Source organism: Acartia tonsa, chromosome 8 (assembly GCF_053477335.1).
Source record: "Acartia tonsa isolate MP-2025a chromosome 8, ASM5347733v1, whole genome shotgun sequence".
NCBI classification, from domain to species: Eukaryota; Metazoa; Arthropoda; class Copepoda; order Calanoida; family Acartiidae; genus Acartia; species Acartia tonsa.
In genome coordinates, this window is record NC_137267.1 from 45,046,939 (window position 1) to 45,067,685 (window position 20,747).

Sequence of the window (20,747 nt, forward strand, 5' to 3'; positions counted from 1 at the left end):
AGTAGTTTTGCTTATCAATTTCCTAACACGGTCGAGGCTGCTGGCCATGACACTTAACAGCCAAGAATTATTTTAAGGGGAGCTATTGTCTCCTTTTATAACTAAAAACAGAGGGGAAACCCGCGACCGTGGCTCAACACGTAGCGCATACGCTCGTAGTCGGGAAGGTGATAGGTTCTAATCTCGGTACGACACCGCTTCATAAAAGACGTTGAAATGGTTCCTACTGCTGCTATGTCAAATGCGCGACATAAATAGTAAGAGTAGGGGGAATGCCTTGGCACAAAACACAGTCAAAACACAGAGGGTATCAGGTTAAGTAACACCCAACAGGCAACCAACTCTTTGATTGCACAACCTTTGTCTAAAATTCCTTAATGTGCAAGGTAATTGGTTGTGGCTGTTTTGGGTTAAGGCATTTACACTATTCTTTTTTAAATGTATGTAGGATATGTTGCTTATTCTTAAATTACTTATTTTTCTTAAATGTTAATGTTTAGGTTGATGGAGGATTATCCCGAATGGCTCAGGACGCAAACCAGTTTGGCATCCCTGAAAATGCCTTCACTTTTTTAGGTAAAATATAACATTTTAAAGTTAAAGATTTTACAGAGAAAGTGCATTAACGTCAAGGAATAAACGTTATATTCTTAAGTATCTACTGTTAAGCAAGAAAACTGGACTTTTTCTCGATTGAAAACATCATTTGAACCTAATTTAATGATATTAGGCCAAACCCTAATTCGACTCTCCCCTCCTCAAGTGCCCATAGAGGCCTCTAAAGGCGAAGCCGCTACTATCTATATAATGTTAAGGAAACCAGAGAGAAAGGGGACAATGAGCTGTTTATTATACTAGCCCCCAAAGTTTATAATAACGTTTTCTTATCCGTTGACTTTTGATTGGTTGGTTAATTAAGTTGAGTGTTTAAACGTTTCAACCAATAATTGTAATCTACAGGGGTAATTTTGTGGTAGCAGGACAAAGTGTCTTAAAAATCAGCTATGTGACGTCATAAAAATGAAGGAGATGAAAGGAGAAGTGGAAAAGAAAACCCCTAAAAAAAAGATAATCGCTCATTTTTACGACGTCATGTAGATGATTTTTCAGATAATTTGTCCCGCTGTAATTTTGTGTATCATCATTGGGGATGTATATCAATTTATCGGCCATTGTGTTATCCCTTTAGATCCCTGGAATAAATCTTAATTTTTTTAGGTGGCTATCCTGAGTCAAATTTAGAGAATTTTGAGGGCTGCATCCATGCTTTACAAATATACATCTCCCCATTCTCAGATACACAACCCTACTGGATTAATGTTCCATATTTAGGTATGGATATTTTCTTTTTTTTAAAGCGAAGCTTTTCTATAATTAGGGTCGGTCCGTCCGACCGTCCGTCCGTACGTCTGTAACGGATAGCTTTTTTCATTAATTTAGGCATGTTAGAATTGTTCTATCGATTTCAAACTTTGCATGGCGATTCCTGTAGTAGTTGGGTACGATTTATAAAGCGTAGCAACTCTATAATCATTACCAGAATGTCTGTACGTCCATTTTAAACATGTTGATTATTTTACTTTTTTAACAACAAATTTTTATGAAATCTACTTATCCAATAGATCTGATTTTTCGTATACTGATTCCTGGGACAACAAAGTACAATATTATAAGCGAAACAACTCTATAATCAAGTCCTAAAAATGTAAGTATGTCCATAAACATTAACCTGTATCAAGCAATTTTTCAACAAATTTACTTACAATTTTGCTTCGACTCTTATACATTTATATTCTGCTTATTCAGTTCGGACAAAATACAAGTGATAATGTCCGTTTGTCTTACCGTTTCAGTGCTTCGCTTTTATTGATGTTGTCATCCTTGTTACATCATATATTATATAGTTTGTATATAATACATTATACAAAACAATCCACATTTATTTAGGTAGGTTTATTTGCTATCTGCAAAAAATAACAAAAAAATAATATATTCTTAATATAAAAAAACTTGATATGTTTCAATCTTTAAAAATTATTTCGACAATTTGATAAAAATATCTAAAACAAATTCGTATTAAAATTATGAATATGTGAATCTTTACTGTTACTAAAATGTTCCTGGTAACGATTATCTCCACGAATTCGTGAACCTCAAAGACTGTTTTATCTCACAGTCTACATAAAAAATATTAATTTTATTTTACGATATTTTTCTTCAGTGAAGCTTTCCCAGCACTTTGGCTATTCCAGATTATGTATAGGCCTACTTGTGCCGCTTAACACAGTGTGCGGGCATGAAATGTACTTTCAGCCGTTTAACATCCAGCAGCCTTTAAAGTTTATAGATTTTTAGAGATAATCGTTAAACCATGAGCGTTTTACCGTGAACTGCACAAGATCCAAAAGTTTTAATCTACTGTTGGAAGTATTTAAATAATGATGATCAAATTTGAAGACAAACAAGACAAAACTTTACATTTTATATTTGCACACAGCTTGCAAATGTATAAGGATAATGAAAAAAAGACAATAAGCTATAAAAACCGGACCAATTTCTCAATTTTAGGTGCTTTTTAAAAGCGAAGCTTTTCTATAATTAGGGTCGGTCCGTCCGTTCGTCCGTCCGAGATAGATAGCTTTTATTCGTTAATTTAGGCATGTTAGAATTGTCCTATCGATTTCAAACTTTGCATGATGATTCCTGTAGTAGTTGGGTACGATTTAGAAAGCGTAGCAACTCTATAATCATTACCAGAATGCCAGTACGTCCATTTTAAACATGTTGATTTTTCTAATTTTTTAACAGCAAATTTTTATGTGATCTAATTATCCGTTTGATCTGACTTTTGGTATATTGATTCCTGGGACAACAAAGAACAATATTTTAAGCGAAGCAACTCTATAATCAAATCCTAAAAATGTAAGTATGTCCATAAACTCAATAAACATTATCCTGTATCAAGAAGTTTTTCAACAAATTTACTTACAATTTTGCTTCGATTCTTATACTTTTATAGGTACTTGCTTACATGTGGTAGACTGGAGCACCGAAACCCCCCCCCCCCCCCCCCGCTTAGTTTTGACAAAAATCAAAAATAAGGGGGGGGTAGTTTTTTAATGTCTGGAAAATGGCAAGGAGGAAAAGTGCAGGGAAAGGCAAAGACTTTTTGTTCAAACCCCCCCCCCCCCCTTAATTTTGAAGAAAATCAAAAATAAGGGGGGGGGGGTAGTTTTTTCACTGTACATTACGCCAGAAAGTTGAGTGAGGTAAATCAAGTAAATCTGGTATACCAGAGGGGAAACCTTATTACAGGGATATTCATGTTTTGGGGCATAATTTCCTTATTTATTTATTTATTTTAGTAATTGATGTATCCCTGAACAGAAAATAAGGAGGAGGGGGGCCAGTAAAAGGTTTTAATTTTGTGCGCACAAAAAAAACTACCCCCCCTTATTTTTGATTTTTGTCAAAACTAAGCGGGGGGGGGGGGTTTCGGTGCTCTGGTCTTCACATGTAAGCAAGCACCCTTTTATATTCTGATAATTCATTTTAGACACTATACAAGTGTTAATGTCCGTTTGTCCTACCGTTTCAGAGCTTCGCTTTTATGGATGTTGTCATCCTTGTTCGAGTATAAGTACAGTGTAAATTTTGGTTCTTAATAAATGCGCCCTCGCCTTTAGAAGATTTGATTGTTGGAAAAATGCTATGAAAAATTATTTTTTATTTTATTTAGGGGGTTCATATCTCCTTGAGGGAGTGTCCTATACTCAATTAAAAAAGCTGAAAACCTTCCCAGGACTAATTTGAAACTTCCTTGATAATTTGGACTATTGGTCTCAGAGATCTAAAGATAAATTGATTTACATCCGTAGATTGAAATTAGTGGTTTAAACATTTGCACTTATCTTAATGAACCAACCAATCCAAAATAAATCGTCAGATAGAAAACGTTATTTTAAAAATTTGGGGACCAGTGTAATTGACCGCCCAATGTTCCCTCCCTCTCTGGATTGGTTCGGCCGTTTACGAGATCATAGCCAGGCTTCAGACAGACATTATGTTAAGGTTATAAAGGATTGACTTTATAAAGGTTGTTCCGTGTCTATGATGACTACAGGCACATTGCATTGATTCTAGAAATTAGTCGCAAATTTAAGCAAAGTTTCTGTCACGCGGAAAATTTGCAAAATTTGGTAAAAGATTTTGGAATAAATTTGCTATACTGGGGGAAATTGTTGAAAAAAGGATATTCATAACATTTATCTTCTTGTTTGAATATTTGATTTTGAAACAATGATGAATTAGATGTAAATAGAACGCAATTTAAAGGAATTCAAGTAGATATTTTAGCTTTGGGCTTTCCTGGTCTGAAAAATAGCGCAGACACTTTACAGCTTGAGCATAAATCAATATAGTGTTTAACTCTACAACCCCCCCCCCCCGCCCCCCCCCCCCTACCTCCCAACAACAGGTGCTTTCATAAGATCTGGGCAATATTTTATATTTTTTATATTTTACACCTTCCCCCCCCCCCCCCCACCAAACAGTTTATAGGCACTCACAGAATATCTATAACGTCGCTCTAAATTTTGTATGGCGCTTTGCTCCTTGGAAGAAAGACTAAACTACATAATTTTTGTGTCACTTCCTGTGACGTCATATACATTTCGGAAAAGAAAAAGGGAAGGGGGGAAGAAAATCTCTTCAAAAGAGATGGGAGAAAAGAGAATCGTCTTCCTCAAAAGAGGCACAAAAGCAATGTAGTTTAGTCTTTCTCCTCCTTGGTTTAACGCCCTTACTTCTTACAACCTTTTTGAATGTAATTTTTTTACATTTTATACCAAGAATGTTGGTATTTACTACCACTCCCCCCTCAACCACAAAAAGAAATGTTATAAAAGGGGAGGTAAATATACATCCAACGTAAATTTTACCCCAAATACACCCCACTCAAATTAAAAAGCTTAGACGCCATTCGTATATATGTATCTTATTGTTCATTTGCTTTTTTAAAAAGATTAAGGAAAAGAGTGTTCTTTGAGGCATTTAATTGCAAATATTTTCTGTGTTGTGGTAAATCTACTTCATAACAATGCTGGAATAAATATTCACAACATAAATCTATAAATATAGATGTATAACTAGACAACTACTTGTCTGATAGCAAAATAATCTCTGCTCATTTGTAGCAAGCTGGCTGTGTTAATATTCCCGATACTATTGGTTGATTTTCAAAGACCCAATTGAAAGTCGGCAAAGAGTCCAAATACAGTTATTTAACCCCTTCTACTTTATTGTTTAACCAAAATTTTCAGAACAAATAATGGAACAGGACATATTAAGATGAAAAAGGGTAACAAAGAGCAAGGATGTAATTGTACAAGGGGCTTGAGGTGAAGGGTTGTTTACTCCACGCCACTCACCCCAAAAAGAGGAGATATTGGGAGTGTCTTAGGCAAATGTTTTTGAAAATATATTAGATATAACGCCCTCTTTTTAAACCCATCTTTTTTGTGTTATGCTCACCCCCCCCCCCCCACCCAAAAAAAAAAAAAAAACTTTATGAGAAAGCCCAATCTGTCCCGATTTTGTATCACTTTTAAAAGTGCGATTCCAGTTACGTCATATACGTTTCGGGAACGAAAAAGGGAAGGGGGGAAGAAAATCTCTTCAAAAGAGATGGGAGAAAAGGGAAGAGATTTTCCCTTCCCTTTTTATATGACGTCACAGGAATCGCACTTTTCAAAAGTGATACAAAATCGGGACAGATTGGGCTTTCTCAAACTTTATTACCCCAAAAAGATCTTTTTGACCATTTAGACCTCAGAGCCCTCATAAAAAAAATTAGCATTTTTTACATTTTTAAAAATCTCCGAGTTAGCAATCCCCTCCAACCTTTCAGCAGAAATGGCATGCACGCCCCTGGGATGTTTATTTAGAATATTTCTCCAACTTGCTGTGGATAACAAGCAGAATATTTCTTGGTATATGTGCAATAGAGCACTTTTATACAGAAAAAAATACTTTTATTTTGTCATTAAAAAAAGTACCTATTTATTTTTCCTTATTAGGGTATTAAATGACGTTATACGTTCAATAATGATCAAACTGTAAATTTTATAAGTATTTTAAGGTAAGGTGCTATTCTTTGTAAAATTCATAACCCCCTTTTCCCTTCGAGTAATAAAAAGTATACAAATAAACGTTTTGTTTATATAAAAACGAGGATGACAACATCCATAGAAGAACTATCAAATGGATGGACAAACGAACATTAACACTTGTAGCGTCTCAAAACTAAAAAAAAAACAGAATATTAATGCAAAAGTCTATACAAATTGTAATTAAATTTGTTGCAAAACTGTTCAAGGACATACTTCACCGCATGTACCTAGGGTTACTAATTAAAAATTGTTGACTATATGATTTTAGCTTGCACTCTATGTTTGCGTTAGATCCTGCCTCTAGCAACATATTCTTGTGTTTATTATTTAGTATCAATGATTTATATAAACTTATGCTATATGTAAATATTTTTAATCTGTCATTATTACTGTATTTTGATATGTTGACTGAAATAGATATTTGATGTTGAAAACATTTTTAGAACGTGATTATAGAGATGCATTGTTTGTAACATTGTACCTTCTTGTAATAGGAATCAGCATAACAAAAATTAGATCAATCGGATAATGTTAAAATACAAAAATTTGTTGTTAAAAAAGTATAATTAACCTAAGGTCTTTCTGGAAACGATTAAAGAGTTGCTGCGCTTTCTAAGTCGTACCTAACTGTTATAGGAATCATTGGCAAAGTTTGAAATCAATAGGACAATTCTAACCTGTTTAAATTAACTAAAAGACCGTTATGGACGGACGGACCCTAATTATAGAAAAGCTTTGCTTTTCGAAACACAAATAAAGTTTGAGAGAGATATTCTTAGAGAGAAAAAAATCAATAGTGTTAGCAATATAAATTGCTGATTCAAAATAACTAGAATTCATTGATAGAATAAAATAATGATCATAGAGCTATTTAAGATTTTGTATATGTAGACAATTTATTATTTAAACTAAACCTTTTCATTTACTTCACATAATGTAAATTTTTTATAACAAATTACGTGTTGAGTTATTGGCTCCTTCAAAACAAGTTGTAGATTTATAATACTAGAGTTGGCTCGATAAAATTATCTCCCTATTGGCTAGTTTTCTATATGCATATCTATTTCTCAATAAATCTATTTTCCTCACCCGGCATTACTATCTAAAAGAAAGTAAATATTTAATAATTTAAATGATTTTTAAAAGATTTTTTTAAATTATATTTTTTTCTTTACATTACCATCACCAAAGGGTTAATGATGATGATTACAATTTTAGTTTAATATTTGAACACACAAAATGTCGCCACAATCGAATTCTTTTAAAACATAGTTTTCTTAAATTTATCATATTATAAATTTAAATTTTCTTTTTTATGATTAGAAATTAAATACATTAATATAAGGTAAATAGCAACATGAAATGAAAAAATTGAATTTATTTTTAATGAAGTAAAATAATGGGTCTTATCGTTCTGGGCAATGAGAGTTTATTATGGATTAATGGAGCACTATGAGTTTTAATCATATATTCCTTGGAAAACTTGAGCTCGTTTATAGACATTTATTTCCTATATAGATCTGACATGGATCTTGAAGCAATTAAGCAGGCCGTTTTGTACATGTTAAAAATTGGAAGATTTCATTAAATAAAAGTAATCGCAAATATACTTAGTAAATAATTTATGTTCGTTTGACTTTAGTAAAACGTTTGTAAGTGATAAAACAATCTAATAGTTATTTATTGCAGCGCATTATCCGCAGATAGTAAAATGAAGAATTATGAGATTAATTCCAGTTCAAACTTTGCATAATGATTCCTATAACTGTTCGGTACAATTTAGGAAGTGTAGTAAACTCTGTCATCGTAACAGAAACATCCTGATTTTTTAACTGAATTAATAACAGCTACATATTTTCATATTATAAATATTCTATTTATTTAAGTTTTGGTACAAGGATTCCTAAGACATCAGGGTACAATATTGTAAGCAAGGCATCTCTATAAATAAATCCTAAGAATGAAAGTACCCATCCTTGTTTTGATGAATGTTTCTAAAAAGTAATCCTGGTTTCTAGGATTGGAAAAGTAATTAGGAAGATAGGAGAAATTTGCACTAGCTACAACTTTTAAATAAGGTTTACCTAATTAAGAGAAAAATAGCTTGACCAAACGTAGCACTAACCAAGTTATCTAAAGGGATAAGAAAATATATTGATGTACATCCCCAATAATATAAAATTCAGCTGGATGTATAAAACGGCTCTTTAGCAGACAGTCCTTCTTTCTTAAATTTTTTTTTCTGCTCACAAGCTGGTTTTAAACTGAGGCTTATGCGAGGCTTCCGATCCCTGAATTATACCTTCTGTAGATTACAATTATTAGTTGAAACGTTGTGGCAATAAAAGTCCCAAAAAACTTTGGAGATTAGTGTAATAAACTCTAATTTCTCTTCCCCCCTGGCATTAAACAACTTTAGAATCTAAAATTTTCTTTTAAAATCATAGATATAAATATGATTTTTCTAACACTTAAGAAAATAAATGTGCTTCAAATAATATTTAATTGTATACGGAGAAAATGTATCAACTCTAAAAATGGTTAATTGTAGACCAAAAAGATTCTTTTGCTTTTTCATTTCATTTGGTACATAACACTTATCAATCTTTATGGTCCTTTTATCACAAATATTTTTCTAAATGTTTGGTATTTACTCTTTACTCAAAGAAATATTATCAAACATATTTAGATCAGGAAGGGGGGGGGGGACATTGGGCTGTTTATTTTAATAGTCACAAAAGTTTTGTAATAAAGTTTTTTATTCGTTGGATCAACAACTTTTGGGGACTTTAATGAATATTGATTGATTGGTTCATTAAGTGGGTGCCAAACGTTTCAACTACTAATTGTAATCTACAAAGGGTAATTTTGTGTACCATCATTGGCGATATTCATCAATTTATCCCTATATGGTGTATATGGATATACATGCAAAATTGTCCATATGAACCACCCCATGTGTACGCCAATGTGGTGTATATGGATATACATTCAAAACTATCCATATGAACCAACCCATGTGTACGTCAATGTGGTGTATATGGATATACATGCAAAACTGTCCATATGAACCACCCCATGTGTACGCCAATGTGGTGTATATGGATATACATGCAAAACTGTCCATATGAACCACCCCATGTGTACGCCAATGTGGTGTATATGGATATACATGCAAAACTGTCCATATGAACCAACCCATGTGTACGCCAATGTGGTGTATATGGATATACATGCAAAACTGTCCATATGAACCACCCCATGTGTACGCCAATGTGGTTTATATGGATATACATGCAAAACTGTCCATATGAACCACCCCATGTGTACGCCAATGTGGTGTATATGGATATACATTCAAAACTATCCATATGAACCAACCCATGTGTACGTCAATGTGGTGTATATGGATATACATGCAAAACTGTCCATATGAACCACCCAATGTGTACGCCAATGTGGTGTATATGGATATACATGCAAAACTGTCCAGGTAATGGGATAATCAATTTTATGTAGAACGTCTATCATCACTCTTATACAAAGTAAATCAAAGCATATACCTCACTATTAGGTGTCATTACAAAAACAAATAAATAAAATGATGTAAATAACAATATTGTAAGTGCCGTTATTAAAAAATTACGTGTTTTCTTGTATTACAAATACATAAAATTTAGTGGGTGTATTTGTTGTATCATTAACACTCATAACACTGAGCTGTTTAATACACTAGACCCCAAAGTTTTAAAATAACTTTTTTTTATTCGTTGGCATAAAAACTATGGGCACTTAAATTTTGAATTTTGTTTGGTAGGTTCATTAAGTCGAGTTTTAAAACGTTTCAACTACTGATTGTAATCTATAAAAGGGGGGGGGGACTTCAATTTTGTTTGGTTGGTTCATTAAGTCGAGTTTTAAAACGTTTCAACTACTGATTGTAATCTACAAAAGGCGTAATTTTGTGTATCATCATTGGGGATGTAATCAAGTGATCGGTCATTGTCGTATCCCTTTAGATCCCTGTCTTTTTGTTGTTGGTATATATCACCATCAGATTGTGTATACTCACAATATTTGAAGAAAAAATCATGTAAATTATGAAAATACAAATATATTTTTGTAGTATTGTCTACACACTGGGCTGAGTAAAGGATGTTAAGAAAATGAGCAAAGGATATGGCCTAGGCCCCAAACATTAAGGGGACATCACATACTTTTAATTTTTCAATGTGTGATAAGATCTCCAGAATGGATTGGTCAATTTTTGAGACTTATGGATAAATAAATATTATTGACAATAAGTTCCTAAGATGTTTTAAAGACTTAAAGACTTTCTGTTATTACTTTTTTCTATTACACAAAGTGCTTGTTCAGCTTTAGGTACTATACCTGTCGTATTGTAACCTTGCAGTACCCAATATAACCTATACTAACTAAATAAAATTTAAAATAAAGGGGGTGGGGGGACAGGTAGCTGCTGAAATTAGGTTCTTTGTTTTAAAATTGACAAAAAGGAGTTTCTCTTTAAATGATCTATTGTATAAAAAAAGAAGTATGTAAAATGTAAAAAGAGGTCTGTGATGTATAAAAGCAAGGACAGTATTATCCATACTTCATGGGAAGTCCAGCAAACTGATATTTTTCTATGTTACTGTAAAACTTCAAGTCCAGTGAAGGTTTTTAACTATTTTGTGGGCGTGTAACTCCAAACTCTCAACAAAAATATATAGGCATTTATCACATCGTATTATAGACAGCTTACTGCAGATATTAACACAATTACTATATGATTAAAAACAGTTTTGTTAGCCCAGATTGGCTGATGACACAGGCTATGAAACTGGTATTGCTTTATGGTTTTTTTTTTAATATTCGTGGAAAATTGCTAAAATATGATGCTATACATGATTTTATATCATGGCTGAGAACCGGCTCTAATCCAATGGATATTAATGGCTTTCGAGGCCATACTGAAAAATTAATCTGATTTATATAATTTTAGATTTCAATGAACAAGCTTTTGTTGTGGCCTTCAGTGGTAAGAAGTCTTGTGGAGCTTGTAATCTAAGGTAGGAATTTTATATTTAGTAGCGCAGCAACTCTATAGCTAGGGCATGTCGGTACGTCCGTTAGTATGTCGCTACTTCACAACCTTTAGATTTATTATATCTCGGATCTTACATCAGATTTTCATGTACTCTAACAAAGTAAAACTCCCCCCCCCCCCTTTTTACCAAATCCCCTTCATTACTACTAAAAATACGAACTGACCAATAAATGAAAGGGTACATAGCAAGCTAAATTAACGACATATTTTCCCCTGTCATAATATCCACGTATATTCTACATCCATTTCACAACGTAAAGGTTGTTTAGCTTTGACGATTTTGTATTGTTTTTAATTCTTTTAGTTGTTATACCACTTTAACATTTACATTAATTGTTTAAATAAATTTTATAAACGTACATATAAATTTTACAAATCTGTTAAAAATTGCATACTATAAAATCTAACAAGACCATATTTCTTTTTTCTTATCTCGGCCAGAACATTTAAAATATTCTTGGCAGTTCATTTGATTTAGTTTTAAGATAGATTTTATTTATTGGACAGTTCCTAGAGCCCAAGGATAGAATGTTCATTCATTATCGGGATGAAAATTTATTGTTTTAATAGCGCAGACACTCTATAATCAATTTGTATATCAGTCGTGATCTTAGATAATTCTCGAAAAATGACTTATTAATAACTATATAGAACCCACAGCATTCCAGTTCCACGCACGTACACACACACACACACACAACTGTAGAGGCCAGTACAAACACAAACATAGATCAACATTGGCCAAGAAAATTTTGTTTAATGTTTTAAATAAACAACCAAAGAATGCTTTTTGAAAGTTAAAATGAAATGAAACATAAACAAATTTGCATGCGATTTAAACGAGAAAACATATTTGCACAGCCTCACAACATAATTTGGCTAACTAGTGAACTTGTGCCTTCGGTCCTAGTTAAATGGGCTTCATCTAAGACACCCATACTTAATCCACAATGCACTGAGATGGATACTCTAAATCAACATTGAAAAAAAACTACATATTTTTTTATAACTAAATGTCCTAATTAAATAAATGTACAATGTGACAAAAAGACCTTACAGTGCAACTGCCTTTCAAAAAAAGTAGAACAACACAATTCTTTTATCCCTGAGTAAAGTGCAAAAAAATATGGAGCATTAATCCATTGAGCCTGATTGTATTTTAACCCACCTAATTTTCATATCCAGTGTGGCTTAAGAGTTATCAGCCAACAAGATGATTATATCCGTAATTAGCGCCGCTACAACAAAATTTAATTGTTTACCATTATACCTTCAATCCCCCCCCCCAAAAAAAAAAGCTTGGGCGTCCTTGATACTTACTTATAATTTTTATTTATCTCAACATGTATAAAAACAATTTTTTGTTTCTCTAGGAAAATCTGTAAAGAAATCTGAAAGATTATAGTAATTAAAAGATTACATTACCAAAATGTACTTTACCCTGGGAGGGAGAGAACAATTGATTTTTTTCAAATATGCACTCCTTTTTTTCAACCTATTCTACCGAATATATTATCACATAAGAATTTAAGGTAGACTATTTTTTTCGTCTTTATTCAAACTTTGTATCTAAAACACACAGGGATCTAAAAGGATAAAACAATGGCAGATAAATTGACATGTATTCCCACTGATAATACACAAAATTACCCGTTTTGTAGATTACAATTAGTTGTTGAAATGTTTGAAAACTTAACTTTATTAAATTAAAATTCAGTTAAGCCAACGAATAAGTAAACGGTATTATAAAACTTTGGAAACAAGTGTAATAAACACCTCGCTTATAACACACCAATGCAGTCTTCACACAAACGACTGATTGATTGCACCTCCTTTGTAATGAATTTCTGCACTTGATAGCTTATACCTTTTAGGAGAGAGGGGTCCAGATTATTTTAAGCCCAAATGTACTATATCTTCTATTAATAAACAAATTGTACAAAATATTAAAGTTTTGTTATGATATAAAAGATTAATACATGTTCATTTCCTGAAGAAAGAAAAACCTTTCATAAAACACATCCACATATAATTTATTCTTTCTCCCCTTTCCCAAAATCTAGAGGATTTTCCCCTTTAAGTCGAAAAAAAGGGATGAAAGGTTTGGAAAATTGACAATAAAACATTGTTAAAGGCTTAAATAAAATATATTATACTTTGTCTAAGAAGTCCTAACTGTGCATGGTAATGTGTGGCGCCTTTTTTTTGTTAAGTATTTCCCCTTACGTTTACCATTAATGTCGTGCATTTGATATAGCAGCAGAAAATACAATTTTTAATGTTTTTTTAATGAGTTTCGAACCCGTAACCTCCACGACGGCGAGCGGATGTGCGCTAAATGATATGCTATAGTCGTTGGCCATCATTTTGATCAGAGGAATCCTATAAATTCTTTTAATGGAAGAAAATTATACAAGATTTAGTTTTTATATAAATTTCCTTATTCCTGTACACCACATTCAAGCCAAACACTTTACTTTATTCTTTATTAAAATATAACAACAACAAAAACAAAGTAGATAAAAGAAATATTAATGGATCTTGCTGGTACATGTATGTACAGGGTGTCCCTCGTAAACTGGTTTTTTTTAAAACGCTTATTATTCCCTTACTATTTGAGCTATCTTATTGAAATAAAAAGTATTTGACAGCCTACTACTGACCATTTAATGATATAGTGATGAAAAATCCGCAAAGTTAACAGAAAAAAATCTACAAGGTAATAAATAACAGGCTGATTTTAGTGAATATAAGACTAATCCACAAGAAAAATATGCCTTAGTTAACTTTTAAAGCAGCTGGTGGTCAAACGGTGGATCACAAAGACTTACTCCTGACATTTTAAGAACTGGCATTGTAGTATAATTAAAAAGTCTGGTATATTTCAGGTTCTTGTGTGCATTTGAAGCGAGCCTATTTTTACGTATTGTTCACTTATATTACACTTCAGATTCTTGAATATTGAGAATTTCTGGTATGCCATGTCAAGCCTATTCCATTTTTGTGCTTAGAAAGTCTGAGCGACCAGCCGTTTGAACCCTAGCTAATCTTAAAGTTCACAAAGCAAATATTTTCTTGTGGGTTAGTCTGAATTCAATAAAATTAGCCTCTTATGTAATACCTCGTATATTTTTTCCTGTTTATTTTGTGGATTTTTCATCATTACCCCATAAAATGGTCAGTAGCAGGCTGTCAAATACTTTTTATTTTACGAAGATAGCTCAAATATTAAGGGAGTAATAAGCGTTTTAAAAAAAAAACAGTTTACGAGGGACACCCTGTACTTATAGGGTAAGCCAAAAAGTTTTTACAGGGTATTTTTAAAAGCGAAGCTTTTCTATGTTTATATAATAAAAAATGCTTTATTCAACCCACTTGCTTATAAAAGAAATCAATGATTAATATCTTATTTTCTTCATTGTCTAAGACAAGTAGACAGGTAGACAATGAGACAGACAAATAGACAAGTATAAAGAAAGATAGACAGACAGATAGACATATAAAAAGATAGCCAATGAAACATACAGATAGACAAGCATGTAAAAAGATAGTGAATATAAAGATTAAAGATAGACAAGGCAGACATACAGATAGACATTTACACATATAGAAAGTTAGATCGATAGACAACGAGACAGACAGGTATACAGAAAGCCAGACAGACATTTAGACAATAAATAGTTTGATGCTGTAATTGAAAGATATAAACAAGTAGATGAAATTAATACTTTTTCCTTATTTGCAGACTGTGAAAATAAAATAAATAAGACATTAGACAAAAAAAGAATTAGACCCCTCTGATAATAAGGAATAAAATAAATCCGGCATTTGGCAAAAAAAAGAATTATACCCCTTCTGATAATAAAGAAGAATTATTCCGATACACCGACAAATGTACTAATGCAATGAACGCACTAGAAGACAAACACTCTAGGGTAAAAACGTACTAGTGGGACAAACGTTCTAGGAGACAGGCCCTCTAGAAGAAACGTACAAAAAAATAAACCCTCTAGGGGACAAGCGTATTATGGATAAACCCTCTAGCGGAATATCTATTAGGTGAAATGTTCTAAGAATTTTCAGAAGCATATCAGATCCTGAATTACTTAATTAATATACTTACCTATTTATGAAGCCTTAACTATAAAGCTACTTAGCTTATAATGCTGTGCCCAAGAATCAACACTATAAAATCGAGTTAATACGATAATTATCATGCAAATAATGATAAGAATCTTACAGTTCTTGGGCTTTCCAAGTTGTACCTAAATGTTACAGGCAATATTGTACAAAATTTTTATTCATTTTTCTACGGCATACAATCCTTATAATAAAGTAACAGGATGTTTGTGTGTCTGTGTGTTTGTGTGTTTGTATGTTTGTACCGAAGGATCTCGCTAACCGCTGAACCGATCGGGTTCTCCTTAACAGGGTAGATTCTCATATGTCCCGGGAAGGTTTATAACTAGTTTGGGGGAGGGTACCACCACCCTCCCAAGAGAAAATTTTTTTTTTTAATTTCTCAATTTTAGAAAGAGAGTTTAACGAAAAATAAACGTCAAACGTAATTTTTTTTTACTTTTTCTTTTAAAATCTAAATAAGAAATTGAATTATTAAATTCGACTCTCCTCCTCAAGTGCCCCTAGAGGCCTTTAGGGGCGTAGCCGCTAGTAACTATTATAATACAATGTTAAAACTTTTTAAACGGAAATGATTAAAAAGTTTGTATGATGGCAATTATTTTATAATGAAAATATCTATTGGTTTTCTCCTTGATAGTTTTCTTTTTACTTTTATTTTTATTTACTGAAAAGAAACAATTGGAAGAAAGTATTCTTTTTGATTTAGGATTATAGACATCAACATTTTAAGTAGCGCAGCTACTTTGTATGAATTCATTAACCTGTACGTCAGTAGGCTAGAGGAAGTTTCATAATTATATATGTTTTTTTTTAAAGATTAATGAGTGTCAAAATTGTCCCATCGACTTTAAACATTGCATGAAGATTAGTGTTAATATAAATTCTTTTTAAATTTCTAATTAATATAAAATAAGAAAATTAAAAACCTCAATGACCAGGGAGATAAGATAGTGGGTCATAAATTTTTGTACACCCTAATGATGACAAACAAAATAACACCTTCTGCAAGATTGAAATTATTGGTGGAAAGTTTCAGACACTGCTAATTTGAACCAACTAATTATGTTTTGATAAAAGTACCTAAAGTTTTTAAAGCCAACGATTGAGTTAACGTGTTCATAAAACTTTGAGTATAATTTACAGTCCAATGTCCTCTCCCTCCCTGCCATAGCATTGTTGGTAATAACTCAGGGAAATAAATAATTTACCCCCAATTTCTTTAGTAAAAATTCCTGAATAGAAAAGTGGATGGATGGAAAAATGGTAATGAAGTGATAATTAATATATTATTTCTTGGGTTTTGCATCAGATTTTAATGTAATCTGATAAATGTATGGTCGTAGTCGGCTAAGATGTCAGCCCCTTTACCCCATCCCCTCCAGTCCTACTGGATGAACAAACCAACCAATAAATAAGGTCTAAATTAGCAAGCTAAATTGACGACAAACTATCCTGTGTCAATATATTCACGAATTTCCTATTGGAGTGGTGGTTATGTGTCCTATAACAACTAGGGACTATTTTTAATTAATTCAAACCAACTTCATTTTTAGAAAATTGATTATGTTTATTGAGCTAGGTAACTAAGGGTAACCTTAGTTTTAAGATTGGATTAGGTAGAAAATAATTGATTTGATTGATTGATTGAAAAGAACCAAAAGTATTGTTTATCAGAGTTTTCGCCCCTTATCCTTGAATGAGCCTATATGATTTGGAAAGGTAGAGAAGCATTAAGATACTCCCTTGTCCCTGAGAGAGCATATAAAAATTGGCAAACAGGGAAGCATAAAGATACTCCCTTGTCCCTGAGTGAGCCTATATGAATTAGCAAGGTAGGGAAGCATAAAGATACTCCCTTGTCCCTGAGTGAGCCTATATAAATTGGCAAGGCAGAGAAGCATAAAGATACTCCCTTGTCCCTGAGTGAGCCTATATGAATTAGCAAGGTAGGGAAGCATAAAGATACTCCCTTGTCCCTGAGTGAGCCTATATAAATTGGCAAGGTAGGAAAGCATAAAGATACTTCCTTGTCCCTGAGTGAGCCTATATAAATTAACAAGGAAGAGAAGCATAAAGATACCCCCTTGTCCCTGAGTGAGCCTATATGAATTAGCAAGGTAGGGAAGCATAAAGATACTTACTTGTCCCTGAGTGAGCCTATATAAATTGGCAAGATAGGGAAGCATAAAGATACTCCCTTGTCCCTGAGTGAGCCTAATTAAATTGGCAAGGCAGGGAAGCATAAAGATACTCCCTTGTCCCTGAGTGAGCCTATATAAATTGGCATGGTAGGGAAGCATAAAGATACTCCCTTGTCCCTGAGTGAGCCTATATAAATTGGCATGGTAGGGAAGCATAAAGATACTCCCTTGTCCCTGAGTGAGCCTATATAAATTGGCAAGGCAGGGAAGTATAAAGATACTCCCTTGTCCCTGAGTGAGCCTATATAAATTGGCAAGGTAGGAAAGCATAAAGATACTCCCTTGTCCCTGAGTGAGCCTATATAAATTGGCAAGGCAGGGAAGTATAAAGATACTCCCTTGTCCCTGAGTGAGCCTATATAAATTGGCAAGGTAGGAAAGCATAAAGATACTCCCTTGTCCCTGAGTGAGCCTATATAAATTGGCAAGGCAGGGAAGTATAAAGATACTCCCTTGTCCCTGAGTGAGGCTATATAAATTGGCAAGGTAGGAAAGCATAAAGATAATAAAGACTCATTTATTAGATAAAGGAAAGAGAATGATATCTTGAAAGAAAAACTAACTAACCTGTAAAATGTTTGCAGAGAGTTTGGGGACATTGGGCTGCTTACTACACTAGTCCCCAAAGTTTTAAGTTTTATAGCATTTTCTTTTTCGTTGGCTTAACAACTTTGGAAACTGTTATTGAATTTTAATTTGTTGGTTCATTAAGTTGAATATACAAACGATATAACCACTATTGTAATATACAGAAGGCTAATTTTGTGTATCATCATTGGGGATGTACATAAATTTATCGGCCATTGTCTTATCCCTTAAGATCCCTAAATATTTTGCAGTACAGGAAAGGTCAATAGAGCTAAATTTAAAAAAAAACACAAAAACATAAAATTTATAGGCTACATAAGGTTATCGATAAACTTTAATATTTTCTCATAATTCTGTCTAATAGCACTTATTCTGTTGATACACCTATAAAAATACAAACTATTTACCTATAAAACCATGAATATAGTAATAAGTAAATTGGTCTATAGAATCGAAATATTATTATTTAGATGTTGCAACAGATTTTAATGTACTCTGATATAGCAATGCTCGTAGCTGGCTAAAATAACGATATCCCTTATCCAACCCCTTTACCCCACCCCTCTCCTCATACTTGATGGACGAACTGACCAATAAATGAAGTCTTGTTAGCACCGAGGAGCGAAAGCTGTCAATAACGTGTTGCGAAAAATAACTATTATATCTTTTTCTTATCCAATTAGGACCTTTGACTATACCGATATTTCTGCGGGGAAAAAAGACCTACAGCACAATGGATTTAATATTACTTGGATCCTACACCAGATTATCATGTACTCTTAATGAAACTTGTAGCTGGCTTAATAACGATCCCCACCATCCTTCCCTTTACGCCCTAATACTGGATGAACAAATTTACTAATAAGTGATGACCATGTTAGCAACTTAAATTGACGACAATTTTACCCCTGTCATAATATCCACGTATTTTTATATCCATTGCCAGCACAGAGACATAAAGGAGGAAGGGAGGATATAAATCATCGGTTATTGTTGGAGCTTATGGCAGAACTATGCTGTTGTATATACACCATTATTACCCAGTTTCATGGATATTATAATCACAACAGATAGGAGATAGAATGATAACATTGTAAATATATTTCCCTCTTTTTGGCAGCGTAGCTACTCTATGAGAGAACGGATATTTGGCTGTTTATTACACTAGTCTCCAAAGTTTTATAATAACGTTTTCTTATTGGCTTAACAATCTTGGGGACTTTTATATTGAATTTTAGTTGGTTGGTTCGTTAAGTAGAGTGTCCAAAGTTTAAACCACTAATTATAATCTACAGATGGGGTAATATCGAGTATCTTCATTTGGGATGTACATCAATTTATCGGCCATTGTCTTATCTCTTTAGATACCTGGTAGCTACTTCAGTATAACCTGGGAATGTCTGACTGTACGTCCGGCGGATCGTCATCCACTTTCAGCATAATTACTATAACTTCTTCAAGAAATCAAATGGTTTTATATCACATCGTATAATAGACAGCTTTCCGCGGATTAAAATTGAAAAATCAAAAGATTACAACCAGTTTTGTTAGACCCGAGGACTAGTAAAAGTGTTTACGATTTCTATTTTAATATTCGTGGAAAATTGTCTATAATACATGATTTTTCAATATGGTTGAGAACCGGTTCTAATCCAGCGGATATAAATAGGTTTCGAAGCCATACTGGAAATAATGTAGTAGCAGTGCTTTTGGCTTTTAGGGGTTCCCCGGAGTGTGTAATAACCATACTTCAAATTTAGTTTTAATTACTGTTATGTATTGCTATCCTTGAACATGCCCAGCAGTTCTTGGGGTATTGCAGGACACATTCAAACTTTATTTGATATAGATTACTTAATATGTACATATACAGATAATTGTATTGCAAATTATACTGGTACTCAAATTTATATATATGATTTTTCTCTTATTTGTCAGTTTAAACTTTGGAGACTAATATTTAATCTCAATTTGTTAGAACAGTTTAAAAACTTATCAACCCATAATTATAACCCAAACAACGGCTAATTTTGATTATCATAATTAATGATGTATTGTCCTCGTATACTATCACTCTAATAATTCTCTCTAATATATATGGAGACAAAACAGTGACAAAGAACAAAATTTCGTCTAGAAAAAAAGGTTCATATTTTTTTAGAATGACTTAATTTTAGACAATTTTCTGAAATAAAAGATCATTAGAATGTATTAGTGAGTCATTTAAGAGGTATTAAGTGCACATAAAAACACATAAATCTGAAAAATATTTTGTTGACAATTTTTGAACACCTAGCCGTGTCCTTAAGAATGCTTATCCCCGGTTAATGGTCGGAAATGAAAAGTTTTATGGGAGAATTAATCATTCTATATTGATTTCATCCTTGTCTGCAGGACAGGGGGACCTTGGGATAGGTACATAGGAGAGAATTAATCATTCTATATTGATTTCATCCTTGTCTGCATGACAGGGGGACTCAGAGATAGGTACATAGGAGAGAATTAATCATTCTATATTGATTTCATCCTTGTCTG

At 33.0% G+C, this 20,747-nt stretch overlaps 1 protein-coding gene across 1 annotated transcript in view; it reads left to right on the forward strand.

Annotated features, from left to right (window-relative positions):
* The window catches only part of LOC145327067 (uncharacterized), a 147,289-nt gene that overhangs the window by 54,163 nt on the left and 72,379 nt on the right, over positions 1-20,747 (forward strand). Inside the window, exons 23-25 of the mRNA XM_080170588.1 lie at positions 501-576; positions 1,219-1,332; positions 11,176-11,242. Of these exons, the coding sequence (XP_080026714.1) occupies positions 501-576; positions 1,219-1,332; positions 11,176-11,242 (257 nt within the window). The remainder of the gene's footprint in view (positions 1-500; positions 577-1,218; positions 1,333-11,175; positions 11,243-20,747) is intronic.